Source organism: Schistocerca gregaria, unplaced genomic scaffold, assembly GCF_023897955.1.
Source record: "Schistocerca gregaria isolate iqSchGreg1 unplaced genomic scaffold, iqSchGreg1.2 ptg000286l, whole genome shotgun sequence".
Taxonomy (NCBI): Eukaryota; Metazoa; Arthropoda; class Insecta; order Orthoptera; family Acrididae; genus Schistocerca; species Schistocerca gregaria.
The window spans coordinates 47489-64726 of NW_026061776.1; the positions used below are offsets into that span (position 1 = coordinate 47489).

Sequence of the window (17238 nt, forward strand, 5' to 3'; positions counted from 1 at the left end):
CGAACTCAGTAGTAATAATAATAGTAGTAGTAGTAGTAGTAGTAGTAGTAGTAGTAGTAGTAGTAGTAGTAGTAGTAATAATAATAATAATAATAATAATAATAATAATAATAATAATAAATAACATCCGAGATAAGAAAGAAATAATAATAATAATAAATAAATAAGTTTTTGAAATATCTTTGATGTGCAGCAACATGTACACTGCATATTTTCGTGTTATAAAGTATAAATTTGAATTCCACCAAACACCGCATGCTACTTTCTGAAGCATTGAAATTGAGATTGCTATGCACTTTTGTAAGCCAGTCACAGCTCATGTCACATGATCTCGCCAGTCAACGACCGCTGATATTCAGAGCATAGCACACGTGACGGTAGGCGAATAGCAGCATCACTGTTAAGTATGGTTTAAATTAATATACACAGTGTTGCTTTCACATATAATATTGGTCTTTTTGTGCATGTTACACTTTAAGATACATCACACAAATGTGACAGCAAAATTTTTAGTAACAATATAAATGCCTGATCATCTGGGCTCAAAATTTTTCTAAATGATCGTCCTCAAAGAGTTGATTTTTAAATGAGAGGCAAACTCTCTGTGATTTAAGAAATTCATTGTACATTCTCACACACAGTTCAGCTTGCATAAAAGAAAATTTAATTTGAAAGTACCGCTTTTCGAACAAACATTTGCAATATTTTCCTGCCACCTGTTGGAAAAAGGTTCGTTTCAGCAGTTGCCAGAAAGTGCCAGGTAACAGGCATCACTGTGCATGCGCAGCCTGGTGGCGCAGGAAGCCCGTATGCTCGAACGTGTAAAACATTAGGTCATAAAAGATACAAGACATCAGAGGGTACTCCTAGAGCACCAGTGGGAGGGGGGGGGGGGGGGGGGGCAGAGTTGCTAGTATGTAGCCAGCAGTGCATAACAAGACTCCTTATGTATCTACTGTATTTCTAGGACATGGCACTCTAGAAAGAGCTCTATTGGCTGATTGCTGCTCCCTCTCACTCAGCTCACTGAAATGCAATCAAAGTTAGTAATAGCAGATGTGGGTCTCCTGTATTAATGAGTTGTCATTTTGTCAAATTTTCAATACAAATCCACTAAACAAAAAGAAATTACAAAACTATAACTCGGGGAAGTTCAGTAGGTTACATACAGTTAATTTACCAACAGGATCACCCTTGATGGTAACCTTACACGGTCCCCACATCCCCAGATAACCTATATGGCCAGATCAATGTAGCACTGAGTTACAACGTTTAACTTCTGTTTTCATGTCTATACCTGGTCAATATCTCCACTATACAGGGAGTAGTTGTATTTGCTCATTCTACTGCAGACTAAATACACTCCCTATGAATGTGTGATCTATTGAGCCTCTGTCATTAAGCATCCATGTTTTTTTCAGAACATGGATTGGAGTATGTAGTCTAAATAGCCTCAGTGTGCTCCATTCACACTGGCTGATAACATGTAACATAGGGTATTTAACAACGTGAAAAAAATCATGAGCAAGATACGTTTTCAGCTAACATTAATATAGTTTCACACTGAAAAAGCACATGTGACTACACCACTAAAATTATCATAGAAGCAAACCGTACAACTGTCATGGTAATCTCAAATTATATACCAATTGCTCCCCTTTCAGTAAGTCAATGACATGTAGGGATTATCACGTTCCTATTCACCTGTCAATATATTAATGAGCAGCTGTACCCATAAAAACATTAGAACATCAGTACTCACCACAAATCTTCAAGCACAACACAAGAAAACCATGCATACAGTAACGACAATCCAAAACGTTGGCTTCTCTGATGTTTGATACAAACGTTTAGAATACTGGAGGAATGATACTGAAAAACTCTGACAACACTGTATACTATATATACTTCATTCACAATCTGCACTTACACACCACCACCACCACCACCTTGTATAGCAGTAGAGCACTCCCAGCATTTCTGCCACTAATAAAATGTGTCCTGGAAGTCGTCTTTTCTAAACTTGTCAAGCACCTTCTGCAATTTGTGCTGGAACTCAGTAGTGGTAGCAAAATGGTAACCTCTGAGCTGTACCTTGATCATCAGCAAGATGGTATTGTCTACAAAAACCAAATCCGGTACGGTGGGGAAGGACTGTGACAATACTGTTTCTGGTAAGAAACTCTTGTGTTAATATGACGCGGTGACAGGGTGCACAGTCTTGCAGCAACCAGTTTTTCATACACAACAGATATGGTCCCTTTCACTGAAAGTCCCCTCCACCTCCCCCCATTACACGGCTTAATACCTCATGATAGAACTCGCTATTGACAGCCTGAGCCCTTGGGACGAATTCATGATGTACAATGATGCAAATGCCTAAAAAGACTACGAGTGTGCACTTTGTCATGCTGTGGATCTGCCTTGCCTTTTTCAGTCATGACTGGTTTTTCCACTGTGATGACTTGCTTCGTCTCACAGTCGTACCCATACACAGTGCACATTTCATTATCTGTAATGATCCTCGGCATGAAGGATGGGTCATTTAAGGCATGTTGATGATGGTCTCGGTAGACTACAACACAGTGTTCCTTCTGCAACCGAGTTAGCAGCTTGGGGACAAACCTGATAGCAACATGACACATACTGAAATCACACGTAAGGATTGCCTGCACAACAACAGTGGTCACAACGCTGTGGGCTGTTCTGACAATCTTCACACGAAAGCTGCCAAATATATTTTACATTTTTCAGTGTTTTGCCTGTGGGATGTCGATCCGGTCTCTCATGTCTTCCACTGATGATGCTCTCTTCTTGAAGCACACCTGCCAGTCAAAACACCTTGCACAACTCATTGCAACATCAGCATACACTTACACAATCACAGCAAGCATCTGTGATGCTTATTTCCCCAGTTTCACACAGAAACTCACATTCACTTGTTCTAGCTTGCTACTCATGCAGACATGGAAACAAATGTGGTGAGAATATCCCAGCTGTACAGCTCGCAACGTGAACAGGATGCTCTCTCATGGCACTTTTGGATATTGGTACTCCCAGTATCTTTGTGTGCAGCCTGGCACTGGTGTATTACAGAACCAGTCATGGAACTTTTTGATATCTCCATCAATATATCAAACAAGCGACACATCTAAAGTGTCTAATCTGATACAATCACACTAGTTGGCACAGAACAACACCAGAAATTTATTTACTTTGCTTTGTTATAGTTCAGTCCTAACATACACTGGATATCTGCTTCTAATGGCATTTCCTGATCAACCACAACTACAAATGCAGAATCCATTGTATAAGCAATTATTATTCACAAGTAAATGCACTGGTGATGTTCAAGACAGTACATAAGACTACTTGTGTGGCATGTACTGAAAAGTAAGAGGACTAGCAAATAGCTTACAATCCTCCAGTGGTAGCTCACAAGTATACATTTTGGATGTTTACAAATTTTGTGACTCAGATAAACCCAAAAGCCAGAAATAGCATCTGCTGTATAACGGTTAAGACAGTTAACAAATGTATACAACTGCGACCACTGCCAGTAATAATAGTAACAATAATTTAATAATTACGTCCAATATAATTTTATTATATAGTGAGTCAATTGGCATATCTGAGGAGTGTGCTACCATGTAACGGGATTTATGCCAACTGCCAAGAGACCAGAGGTAAATATCTGCACAGCGCATTGCCACCTGCAGGCACTGATGAAAACTTTTAGTTGAGTGGTAAGGCCTAGCTGTGTATGCCACAAACTGTGCAGGTTGTTTATCAAGCCTGTACGTATTTGAACTATAAGGCAATTATGTCATCCCAGCTGCACAGGCACAAAAGATCCATAAAATGTGCAGTTGAAGATGTGCTCATAACTCTAGAGGAGCAGTATTGAAGCATATCGCAGTAGATTACCCTATCTATGTTACATTTAACAGCATTCAATGAAAAATAATCAATAAATCTGCAAGGTGTCAAAAGTTAGGGTGTTCACATGCTCTTGTTACTCTTACACAGCAGCCATAACTGCAATCCTCAAATGTGATTTTGCGTTTTCTTCAGACAAGCGGTATAGTTGTGTTATATAGCAAGCCTATCATCTAAACTCTTATTTGCACAAGAGACTTAAAAAAAAATATTCATACTTCCATGAATAGTGATCACCAAAAATGAGTCTCTTTAATAATTTAAAAGGAAAATTTGTGTAAGTAGTCTAGACATTGCAAACACGACCATAAATTTCCTATTTTAGATTTCTAGGATTATTATCCTTCCTTGCTCTCACCGTCAGTCTAAAGATTGGTTCTATGCAGCTCTCCTGCCTATCACAACTGCAAACCGCACAAACTTGGACCTGCTAACTGTAGTAGAACCTTCGCACCTCCACACTTTATAATGCTACCCAACTATGCCTTGATGCATCAGAACGTAGCCTACCAACAGATTCACTATTGTAAGGGTCTACGGGTTTGCACGTAGCCGTACAGTATGAAACTCTTGCTCGCCAGCCGACCTATCTTGGAATGCTGACAATTTGCTTAGTCAGTAGACATGCGTCCGGCCACAGTGCGCCACATGAGAGTACGCCACTGGCCGCAATCAGCAAGCCCGCCAGATAACCAGCGCGCAAATATGACTCTTTCCTTAACTCACCATGGAGCACTTTGATATGATTGTAATTAGCTGTTGTTAGAATGTCAGACACAGTGATGAGGGTGCACGTAGTGTGCGTGTTTTATAATCAGCCTTTTGTTAGTAAAACTATTTAAACTTACTTCTTTGTGTTCGCGTATTGCCGTACCTCAAGGATCCACCACTTACAAATTCGGACAAATATTTCGTGTAATCATAATCCGGGGCAACAACACAAACAACTGGTGTCAGCATTATGGAAAACCTACAGTCCTGAATAGGTGCAGCACAACGTGAACTTCGAGCAGGAGCAGCAGCAGCAGCAGCAGCAGCAGCAGCAGCATGAACATCTTCCGACTACTTGGGGACATCCAATGCTGGAATTCAGATTGGTCTGCTCCAGTTTGGCTACAATATGAAAGGCAGTGACTAATTAAACTGATGGTTCAGCAATATTCACACCCAGCACTACCTGACTCCTTTGGAATCTGAATTATTACAGTCTTCAAGTCTGAGGATATTTCACCTGTCTGTATAACAGGAGGAATAATTTTGTCATAGTATATTGTCCCAAGTATCTCTCTAATTATGAGGGAATGTCATTTATTTCCACAGCCTTGTTCTGACCTAAGTGCATTCAGTGCTCAGTGAAATTATTCTTACAGAGTTGTATAATCTGCATTTACTTCTTCCCTTTCTGTAACATGTCTTCAAGTTTATTGTCTTTGTATGGCACTTCTACATATTCTATCTTAAAGCCTTCCCTTCTATGCTTAGTACTGGCTTGCCATGTAAGCCATATTCCTACAGCTGCTTCTCTTTTCTCCACATGTGTGTGTAATTTTTCTTTCTCATCATCCTGCTCAGTTCTACTGCTATTCATTTCTCCTCTAGCTGTTCCTGTTTTACCACTTTGCATTTCCCTCAATCCAATTTTTCTATATACATGCATTACCTATTGCCTTCCCTATTTGCTGCATTTTTATATTTTCTCCTTTTGCCAATTAAATTAAAAAACTATTGTTATCCAAGTATTTCTACTAGGTCTTTTTGTGTATTTGATCTTTTACTGCTTTCACTTTTCAACCACTGAAAGCTACCTGTCAGTCTTTTAGCGCATTCCTTTACAATGTAAAAATCTTTGCCTAATGCCCCTTTCTAAACTCTAACAACCAGTGGTTATTGCAAATTGGGAAGTTCCATCTTCTTTATTTCCTACCTTTCTGCAATTTCTTCACATTTAATCTGCATTTCACAACCAATACATTTTGGTCAGAGTCCACTTCTGCCCCTGGAAATGTTTTGCAGCTTAGACTCTGCCTTACCACACTCCAGTTTGTAAAAAATGCAAAGTTTACAGCACAATTTGCCACGCGGAGCCATGACATAAACTGACCAATTTCTTGCTAGTAGTAAACTTTTCTCTTCTGCACAGCTATCACATATTCTTTTATTACATTCGATGTCTTGAGGGCTATAATTATCACTGCACTGTATTTTGCACTGAAGATTCTACACATCTGCTTAACAGTACCTCACTTTAATTTCTAATGTGCATCTCAGTGCATTTTCCAACAGATTATCTGTATTTATTGCTTAGTATTTTACACAATTTGTTAGTATTGCTGTGTGACACTTTTGGGTTGTGCAACTCAGTCCAAAGACAGGTTCGATGTAGCTCTCCACACTGGTCTACAGTTTGCCTGCCCCCCCCCCCCCCCCCTCTTGTCCGCATAGTTATTGCAATCTATATATCGACTTGGATCTACATGTTGTAGCTATCGTAACATATCAGGAATTCTCTCTCTGCAAAACATACTAAACTGATCTGCATATATTTCACACTGTTGCATGTATAGTTCGACCAAGATCAAGCTGATGACATGACAATTGTACAGAACCTAGGAAGACAGATTTTACTGTACAATCAGTGATGGGGTCATTGCAGATGGACCAAAGATTCTGACTGCACATGAATGGAGCAGAAAATTAAGGGTGGCATTCTCAAAGGATTCATCAAAAGACCTGAAATGGTTTAGGGAAACCTTTAAAAACATAAATCTGTATGCCAGAACCAAGTTTAGAAAGGACCGTATCTCTGATTGCAAATTTTATTCTAACTCTTAACCACACTCACTTGACAGCTGTCTAAAGCATTTTCAAATATTACTATTCCCTATAAAATATAAATAAAACATGATAGCCACTATGTTTTATCACATCTGCAAAGTTAGACATTCCAGCACACATTTCTTCTTCATTTTGTTTTGATAAAAACAAAATTGTGTTGTGACTCCTGGCCTAGGACAAATCTTTTGATTTTATGGTACTTCAGTGGCTTGCATGCCAATTTCCTTGTTTACTTTGACTGAAGCAGTTTCTCATTTGGTCTAACGTAACCGAATAGATGCAGTTCTACAGCTTTCCATCGCAGAAATACCAGAGAGTCACACAGAACTGAATTTCAGCCCTACTGTCAACAGTGAGCAGCATTTAATAGTTGATAACAAAGGCAACAATGTTTTACGTTGATGCAGCATACCTGGCAAACATTTTACCATGACAGAAATGATCTGCGACAAAAAGAAACAAACAGACATTACCTTATGGATGGAAGCATAAGAACCATGCTCATTGTGGAGTAAAGAGATATTATAGTGCTGTAACATTACAACAGCAAATAATATGTCAATACATTCCAATTACATCTTACTACCACAAAGCCACTTAATACAGCTTAGCTTATAGAAGTTAACAGCAACTGAATCTTCACAATGCCTTTCATCATTGTTACCTTTCATCTTATTCGAGACCCCAGCTGCAGTTTGTCCTCTAAATAAATACTGCCACTGCACTGCAGCTTAATACAGAAACTTTTTTCTGGTATATGGTATCACAGTTTCTCAGAAAAATTGACATGGGTAGTAAGTAAAGCAATCTAAAGTTTGCTTGAAATGCCCTAAAAGTCAAAAAATATCAGCCCCTTATTACTTTCAGTGACCCCAAGCATTACTAAAATGACAAACTAAGTTACAGAATAAATAAGTTTTGCAATCTAATAACATTCGTCACTTGAGTAAAACACATTTGTTACTGCAGAGACAAATGTTTAGTTGGCAGTGTGTAAGTGATGTGCAACAAATATACAAATTTTATAAATTATAGAGTGCAGCCATCATGTATCCTTTTTTAGACTTTATTACGCAAATTCAGGTTTCGGCTAGTGGCTAGCCATTCTCAACGCACTAAACGTGACTGACACCCAAACAACAGGGACTTACATGCACCGAGAATAGAATATTCTATTTACTGAAAATCACTACTTCCAACAGTTGCCATGAAATCCTTTATGATTTGCTACGAGTTTCAACTGTTACAAAATCACCATCAGACACAAGAAATTTTTCCAATCCAGAATCCGTATACATACATGACATTTCAGTCCATATAACACAAGGAATGCACAAATCTCTTTTCATGTTTAGAACATGCATTTGATATTACATAGAGTGGGAAAAAACAACACATTTGTATCCAAATGTATAATTGGGGGAAAAAAACCTTGTGTTTGATAAGGATTTGTAACAATCTACACTAGCAGCAATAATAAAAGTTTATACAGTAACTGATGGTCAAGAATATGATTTTTAATAAATATATAAAATTGCACACACACACACACACACACACACACACACACACACACACACACACACACACACGAGATCAAATGGAAGGTTGACACTTCTATGGGTCTTTACTTTTTGTGAAACTTTAGGTAGCAACAAATGTTCTATTGAACGTATGTTCTCTTGCAAAACAGCAGAAATGGTTTCACAAGCACGTGGATGAACAATACATCTCCTTGACTGCCCACCTTCAAACTATTATTATGGAGCATGTGAGATGGTAGAAAACACTTCTGGGAATAATTTAGCAAGGGTACACATCCATACAGTCCAAAATTCAGCTAAAAAATAGGTCACTTTTAGTCTACATTCACCATATAACATTAATTTGGGCATACAATTGTGTGAAATATTCTCTTTTTTTTTTTAAAAAAAAAAAGCTAGTCTTCAAGGTGACACTCCCCAATACCAACACCAGAAATCTTTCACTCGAACATCAGTTTTCTTTTAACATCATGAAGTCCTGATTGTTTTTGCGCGCGAGCGCCCCCCCCCCCCCCCCCCACACACACACACACACACACACACACACACACACACACACACACACACACACACACACACACACACACACCATATAAAGGATGTATCTTGTGTGTATGCTGTGTATACTCTTAGACCACAACAGCATTGTTTCCATCCATAAAAGGCAAATAAGTTGAGCAATATAACACCCATCACATAATTAGAGCATTGATGTGGACAGCATGTTCTTCAAACCTGTGGTGCCATTCAAGCCAATAATGTATAACATGTTTGATTAAACTAAATATACATTCATGGATACTGAATGAGTATTTTTTAATACAAATACCCCAAAAAATTACATACTGTAACAATGTACGAGCCTGAAGAAGCAAGGACTCTTCTGTCACCAACAACAACAAATTAAAATTTAGTAACCCTGATTCACCCTAAAACATCTAACCAACATGCCTGCTATACTAATTAATGGTAAAACACACAAAATAGTTAGTTCTAAAGATGATTTGGCAACTTGAAACTACAAACAGCTTCCACATACCTGCTGTACTTGAAGGTGTTTCTGTGTTCTCTGACGTTACATTTTCATCTTTAGGGGTCTGCTCCTTTCCACTTGTTTCTGCTTGGGAATTTTGTTCTTTTTCCCCCTGTTTCTGCTCTTCTGTTTCATTTTCTGGTACACTGCTGGTGACAGCTGTTGCCAACGTAACACCAGTCGACACTTCTTGGCCCTCCGGTCCAGAGTTTGGTTGTGTCTGCATTTCCTGGTTATCCTGCACCGCAGATGGCTGTTTCTCTCCTTGGTTCTGTTGTTGTGCCTGCTGCTCTTGCAACTGCTGTTGCCCTTTCCCGTGTTGTGCTTGTTGCACTGAAGGTGATATTGTTGAATTTTGTTGCTGAGATGGCTGAACCTGCTGCTGTACAGATTGTGGTGTCACTTGTAACTGAGGTTGTGCTTGCTGCTGTGTTTGCATATGTTGCATCTGCTGCTGTGTCTGAATATGTGGAGGTTGGAGATGCTGCTGTTGCTGCACTTGCATGTGTGCTTGATTCTGTATCTGTTGCTGCCCTGGAACATGCTGAGCTTGCATGTGCTGTTGAGCCTGCAGCTGTTGTAATTGCTGTGCTTGCATCTGTTGTTGCTGTGCTTGTAGATGCTGTTGGGCTTGCAGGTGTTGCTGTGCTTGTATCATCTGTTGTGTCTGCATTTGTTGTTGGGGTATTACGAGTTGACCGATTCCCTGTTGCCCTAGCATCTGTTGCTTCTGCTGTGCAATCATATGTTGTTGTGCGATCATTTGCTGTTGTGGTAGTATTTGTTGGGATGGTCTTGGCATCCCATGTTGTGTCATAAACTGTGATTGTTGCTGCTGTTGTTGCTGTGGCAACATCTGCTGTTGCATCAGTGACTGCTGCTGTTGGGGTACAATTTGCTGTTGTGACATCATCTGTTGCTGTGGTAACAGCTGCTGCATCTGCAGTTGTTGTAACTGCAACTGAGACTGTAACTGTGTTCCCTGCTGTGTTGGCAGAACTGATTGTTGTGTTGTCTGGGATGTAGGTAATGTGACACTTGAATCAGCTGAATGATTTGCAACTGCTTGTGATTCATCTGACTTCTTATCATTTCCTGAATTTGTTAAACTGTGTTGGGGCTTAGTTGGGGATCCTTCCACACCATTTGATGTAGGCTTCAGAGCACTTGAAGGTGCAAGATCTCTGTTCTTGTCAGATCCTCTAGGTGGCCCAGACACGGTCTGGTTCTGACCGCTTCCATTTTTGTGTTCCTGAACTAAACTAAGAGGCATATTTGATACATTGTGATTAGCATTTCCTGATGCTGGTGGCTTAGCTGGGCTCACAGTTGACAGTTTTGGTACACCTGCTGACTGAGAGTTATTTGCAGCCCCAGAAGCAGGTGCACCTGTGCCAACTTTAGTTGGAGTTCCAGAAGCTGGTAGTGACTGTTTCACAGCAGGGGCACTCATTTTAATGTTCACAAAGATGACTGGTATATTCCTGCAAAATAAAAGTGAATGTAAGAATTTTTTCCTCTATAATTTATATGGATAGTACCTATTTCTACTGTACGTTGACACCACATCCAACTGTGGGTACCAGAGCCAATTTAACAGGAAGCTAGTGTACAAGTTAGAGGAACACATGGGCATTTTGTACCCAACAGGACAACGTAAAAAAGGGGGGGGGGGGGGGGGAGGAAGAAGAAAGAAAGAAAACTAATTAAAACAGAGCTTTAGAGTGACAACTGCTTGCCTTTTATACAAGAACTGAGCTGTTTTAAAAAAGAATTTCACCCAGTATACACAAGAACAGTTTAAAAAATGAACAGAAAGAAAAAAATTATTCTTTTCTAAATAAAACTAAAATCATCTATAGAAAACCTTGTACCCCGAATATTAGTATAGAGGCCAACTATTTACAAAGAAACCATGTGGAACAAAACCCAAATTCTCAAAGGCAAGTAGTAAACAAAGTCCTGCAGTTAATTTGAATTCACAATGCAAGAATTATAGAGAGCAATTTTGTCCCCAATGGTTTTCCCCCCTCTTATCTATCATACAAAACATAAAAATCATTTTAAGACATCAAGCTGCAACATAAATTCAGGTAATTATGAGTTCATGTTGAAGCCAAACTTCTACAAAATTTCCAAGGTTCTCCAGTGTATTTCCCAAGTATTTTAGTATAAGAGAATCATAGGTATATGCGGTTCATTACAGAGTAATAACATAACCATGATTTATTTGGCTTGTTACCCTAACCACATTGGATTTTGTGAAAGTATGTTCAAAATTGTAAAAATCCTGTAATGTGCAATCATCTAAGAGTAAAAGTGTAATGCAACAACCTTCTGACAAAAAACACAATTACCAAAGTTTGGATGTTGTGTTCTGCCGGTGTACAGTTTAGTAACACCAATACTTGAGGCGCCCAACAGCAAACTCATCATCAGTAAATATATCCATACCGTTGTGTGTCACTTAACATAAAGTTAACATTGCCAGTATAAGAAACCCAGGACTGCACCAAGCGATACTGATCACAAGCTTGAGGGCACAAAGTTAAATTGGTATTACTGCTGTTACATAAGTACTATGAGTGACTCAAGAAAGTTTGTTTCCAAACAAGGACACAGCACATTATTCCTATATTTGCACCACTGTGTAGATATTTTCCATTTCATTTCAAGTACACAGACCAAAGGAGGATATTGCATGAAATGCAATTAGTCTGATAGGTCACCTGACACCATAGATCCCTTATACCAAAATACCAAGGAAATATTATTAACAATCTTTGAAATTTTGTCCGAGTTTGGGTTCATCCTATACAGTGTCTCCCACACTTGGTGCTAGAGGATTCTACAAATATTTTACACGTACTTCACAGTGTAGCTACTGATACTTAATCAGTCTTGGCCTCTGCCATGGTATTAAGATAAACAACTTACTTTGAGAAATCCTGAAGTTTACAGTTCTAAAAGCAGTACAATTTTTCAACATCTCCCCCAAACTTCACTATAAACCAAAATGGAATAATTACACAAAATTAATATACTTTTAAAAATATTGAAAATGAAATTGTGGAAGACAAGAAAAGATACAAAGATGTCTTAACTACACAAAAATGAGATGACACACTGAGGCCTACTTCACTTCCAGAGCCAGAGAAAAAGACGAGAATTCTTATGGACAAGCAGACATCCAACACAAGTTGGGAATAATGTAAAGACTCAAGAGTTAAAGTGCTTATTACCACTGAAATCTAAATTACACTGTAACAATAAATACCTCAATACGCAAAAATCAATGAGGAGTCTCACTAGCAAATACCACATAAGATAAAAAGAGATGAAAAAACTGCCCATGTGCCAGATGACGGGAATGAAATTTAAAAACATACGTAACATAACAAGATTATGGGGAGGGGGGAAATAAAGGAGTGGGCGAACGATGTCAGTGGAATTAGTGGTTTGAAGAGACAGTACTGGGGCACAAGGTAGCATGGGAACTAAAATAAATGGAGGTTAATATTCTTAGCATCCAGATGAGAATTAATTTACGTGCACTACATTTCACTGTTCAACTGTGAATAACTTGTGTTGATTTTTCTTTTCATTTTCTTCCTTTGGTGGCAGTCTACATACATTCTACTTTATTTTTCTCTTTGTCAATACACATTATGAGTAATGGCCCAAGTTGCCAGTCATGTGTGCATGAGGTGTGCTTGCTTGTGGGAATATGGTGTGTTTCTCTTTTTCTGGAAATGGCTATGGCTGAAAGCATGTGTTATTTTTATGATAAGTATAAATCTATCTTTTCCTACATTGTCCACATTATGAGACACACCTACTTTTCTTACATTTCTACTCACTTTCATGTCACGTTCTCTGCAACTCTACACATCTGCTGTTTCCTTGTTATCTTATTTCATATCTCCTATTTTCCACACGACTTTTTTCTATTTTTATTTCACCTTTACTATTACAATATTGGTGATAACTGTTGCTTTACTGTTATTGCCCAATCCAGTCGCATGAGAAGCATTATCAACTTATCAACAGGCATACAACCCAAATTAAGATCTCAATTTGCTTGAATTTTCTTACTCTGTGAAACTGAAGAGCAATCTGCTTAATTGCTAAAAACCACTCAACAGTTGTGACCACACATTTCTTTTTCTTCTTTTAAGACAACTGGTTTCAACAGACTATGACAAACCTTTTATAATGTGCATGAGGTCAGGGTAAAATAATAGTATTTTACAACAAAAAATTTTAAGACCTGAAGATAACAGCATATTCTGTTGAAATCGATTCTCTTAAATAAAAAATATTTTATGCAATCTTGGCTGTTGAATGGTTTTTAACAACCTCAATTCATGGTATTTTCATTTCCATCACTTTTAGCAGCAACCGATTTTTTTCAGTTTTCAACCAATAATAAATTTCCCAAAGAATCCTCCTTTACAACAAACTTTTATTTTTAGGTTACACACATCCGACGACAACTTGAAACAGCAATGAAACAACAACAAAGCTGTTAGACTTTAAGAAAAGTTATAATATTTTCAAACATATTTGTACACTGAAAACAAGTTTAAAGGGCATAGCTGAGTTTTCAGTTTTAATTGCCTATTTTCACACAAATGGATGGATAAAAAGGAGGGAGGGAGTAAAGCAATGTATGTTCAGTTAAAACCATGCTGGAATTTGAGTGTCACAATCTTAATAATTTCTAATATTTCCTCAAGTGCCATTGTCCTGTGTTCATGTTCAAAGAACTACCTGCTGCAGGTCTTCCTGAATTACCAACAGATAATTTTCAACATTAACTGCATGTGACCTTAACACTCCTGATTTTTGTTCTAAAGATGAAAGTTTACTTCTCTTGCAACCACTATCAGAATGTTGCAACTGGTGAAAAATAAAACAAGTGCAACTTTGAGAACCTAGTTTTGCAGCTTGAATCGCTAAAGTTTAGCTCACATCTGAGACAGAGCACTACTTCATCACCACTGACTTCAGCAGTCAATACTAGCATGACATATTTATATTTGTTAATCAGGTCACAGTTGCCACTGGAGAAAGGTATGTGGTTAACAACCTGAAACTGTGTTTGAAAATCTCATACAGGTAACTGAAGAGATACACAGTTATGCACATTAATGACTTCATGGGTACAAGCAATCTGTAGGGATCTTAGAAAGACAACCTGTTTCCTTTTGCAATACTTCATTGGCTGCACTAATCCCATGATCGTATACCTTCTTTTTCACGTGAAAATGCTTCCTTTTTACTCCATTTCTTATATATACTATCACGAAAATAGTTTATGAGAAGCTATGTTTACCATTCAATAAAAATATTTATTAAATGCTCTAACACGTTATATGTATCTTAATTATGATTTCTACAAGGAAATAAATGAGATGGCTGATGACTGAAAGATTGAAAAATTAAATCTCTTCAAGCTTGCAGAAGCACATGGTGTGGTAACAAAATCTGCACAAGATCAGTGTAGTAAGTATATGTACTAATATTCATATTCGTATCCAGCCACTTCAGAAGCACAGATCTAGTAGAAGGGGAGCAACTCCAGACATGCATCCTAGGGTTGACTCAGAAATGTCTACACTGGATAATTTAAAGTATCACTTCATTTTAAATCTTATGTATGTTTTGAAAAACTCAATTGAAACATTAAAGCTATGAACATGCTACATATGTTTAACATCCCAGTAAACTAAACCCTTAATATTACATTGCATCAAGATGCAAAAATCCCACTCCCATCTCCTGGTATGTAATCTATACCTTAATTATGACTACAATACACCCACTAACTAATAAGATAAACACATCTACACACTGCATATCAGCAGATTATAATTTAAATGGAACCACACGAATATTTCTCTAAGATGTCATTAACCTGTATTCTGTATTAAGTAATGTATCACATCACACGTTATGTGATGCACATTTACCAAATGTCCATAACTAGGAAGTCACTGAAGTTAGAAATGTAATCTAGTTTCAAAACAAACCCATGAACTCATTAACTTTTTAAAAATGTAATATACGGTACACTTTGTGCGTGTTGCTCGTTCACATGAACTCTGCATTTGAATACATATATTTGTTCTCAACTTGATTCATTAGTAGTGTGAAGTACCAGGTAACACCTACAATCTGTGAAGTCTCCAATAACAAACACAATAAATGAAGCACTGCCAAACAAAGACAAAAGTAATTTACTTTAAAAAGTAAACATAGCCACAATTGGAAACAGTAAAGCTTGTGCAACACTGAAAGCTTACATCAAAGCAATATTAAAAACCTAAATCAATAATTAGTTTAAACACACAGGCAAATTAAAGCATATCTCACTGATTTAAGTGCCATGCTATTACTAAAAAATCTCAAATTTTTTCTGTATACAGTTAAAATCGATATATTTGCGCTAACTGAATACAAATGTTTCGTCCTAGAGAAATGTGCCACTCGCTCAGAGAATTTGATGAGTGTCACAGTAATCTCTCGTGTATATACAAAGGACGTCTTGTTTACAATTACGATACGCACTGGATAATATGTTGATAAAACTGCAACTTTCCACATTAATATAAGCTGAGTCATTTGAGTGTCTATTCAATAATAGAATTACCTCAGTAATCAATCGACATACGCTATATGCGTTCATCACGAAGTCATAAATGTAGAACTATACAAAAAGAGTGCACAGCCAAAAGTACACATCACTGGGTCTCAGAAGGTTTCCAACAAAAGTTTGTTTATATTATAAAAATTCTTCATTATGTACGGAATTTTAATTACACGAAAATTTGAAATAAAACAAAACAAAGCTGAAAAAAATAAGTACATAACATGCAATGTGATTAAACAAGGTACAACATGCCGAGATAATGGGAAAAAAAGGGCTGGCAATTAATACTACGCATCTAAAATTCGTAATCGTAGAACATAAGCCACTTCAGTAAAACAAAACAGAAACTATACTAATATATCATATGAGCATACGAAATGGGATAAAATGTGTATAACATACGTTTGAAGTTTTGTTTACGCCAATCGAGTCGGTTGGGAAATGTCCCACTACCCTCTTCTGGAGATGCTACAATATTGCCTTTCCGTTTAGGGAAAACTTCACCGAAAATACAACACAGAAAACTGAGTTCGATGAAACACTTAGTACAATCACAAATACACTTATTGATTTAAATCATAAAGAACGCCACTCTGCTGCCGTCTATCGCTAAAAGTTGCGCCATTATGTCACAATTTTTGCTCTCTGGCAACAACTTTAGATGGCGTCTCACCGCTCCCGAAAGGCTTTGCTACAACAACGGACTGTCGTTAGACGCTAATTGTACGTTGCCATGACGTAATTTTATGTTTCCTGCGAAGTACAATAAATATACGCGCGTATATGAATTAAAGGAAACACGACTATTTACGGCCTAAATGTATCCACACAAGAGCAACTTCTACTAATAACTTCTCGGACGTTCCGAAGTAACGTATACAATAATGTCGACAAAACACCAAAGTACATCGTTTTTGAATCCTGGTCGAAACTTGTTTTCAGAGATTGCAGTTTACTTTGTGCTAGTTCATAATAGTGAAAAGGGTTTTTACTTAATCAGTGCTTCACTACGGCCACGCAACACATAATTCAACTTTTTTTTATTTCAGTTAATATAAGCTGATACTAATTGTACTATTGACATTTGATTAAAGACATACAAATGCAACAAACAACAAGAGTACAAAGCGTCTGTTAACCAATTACTTATCTTTATGGTAATTTAATGAATATAGAACGATTCTTTTATATAATAGTATATGTTCTTTCCTGACTCTGACAAGAAGCTTAAT

The 17238-nt window shown here is 37.6% G+C and overlaps 1 protein-coding gene across 1 annotated transcript in view; it reads right to left on the bottom strand.

Moving 5' to 3' along the window:
• LOC126305234 (uncharacterized) overlaps positions 1 to 16922 on the bottom strand; it is a 51434-nt gene extending 34512 nt beyond the window's left edge. Inside the window, exons 1-2 of the mRNA XM_049992025.1 lie at positions 16409 to 16922; positions 9358 to 10835 (exon numbers count right to left, since the gene is read on the bottom strand). Coding sequence (XP_049847982.1) covers positions 9358 to 10804 — 1447 coding nt within the window. The 5' untranslated portion in view covers positions 10805 to 10835; positions 16409 to 16922. The remainder of the gene's footprint in view (positions 1 to 9357; positions 10836 to 16408) is intronic.
• Between the last annotated feature and the right edge of the window lie 316 nt (positions 16923 to 17238).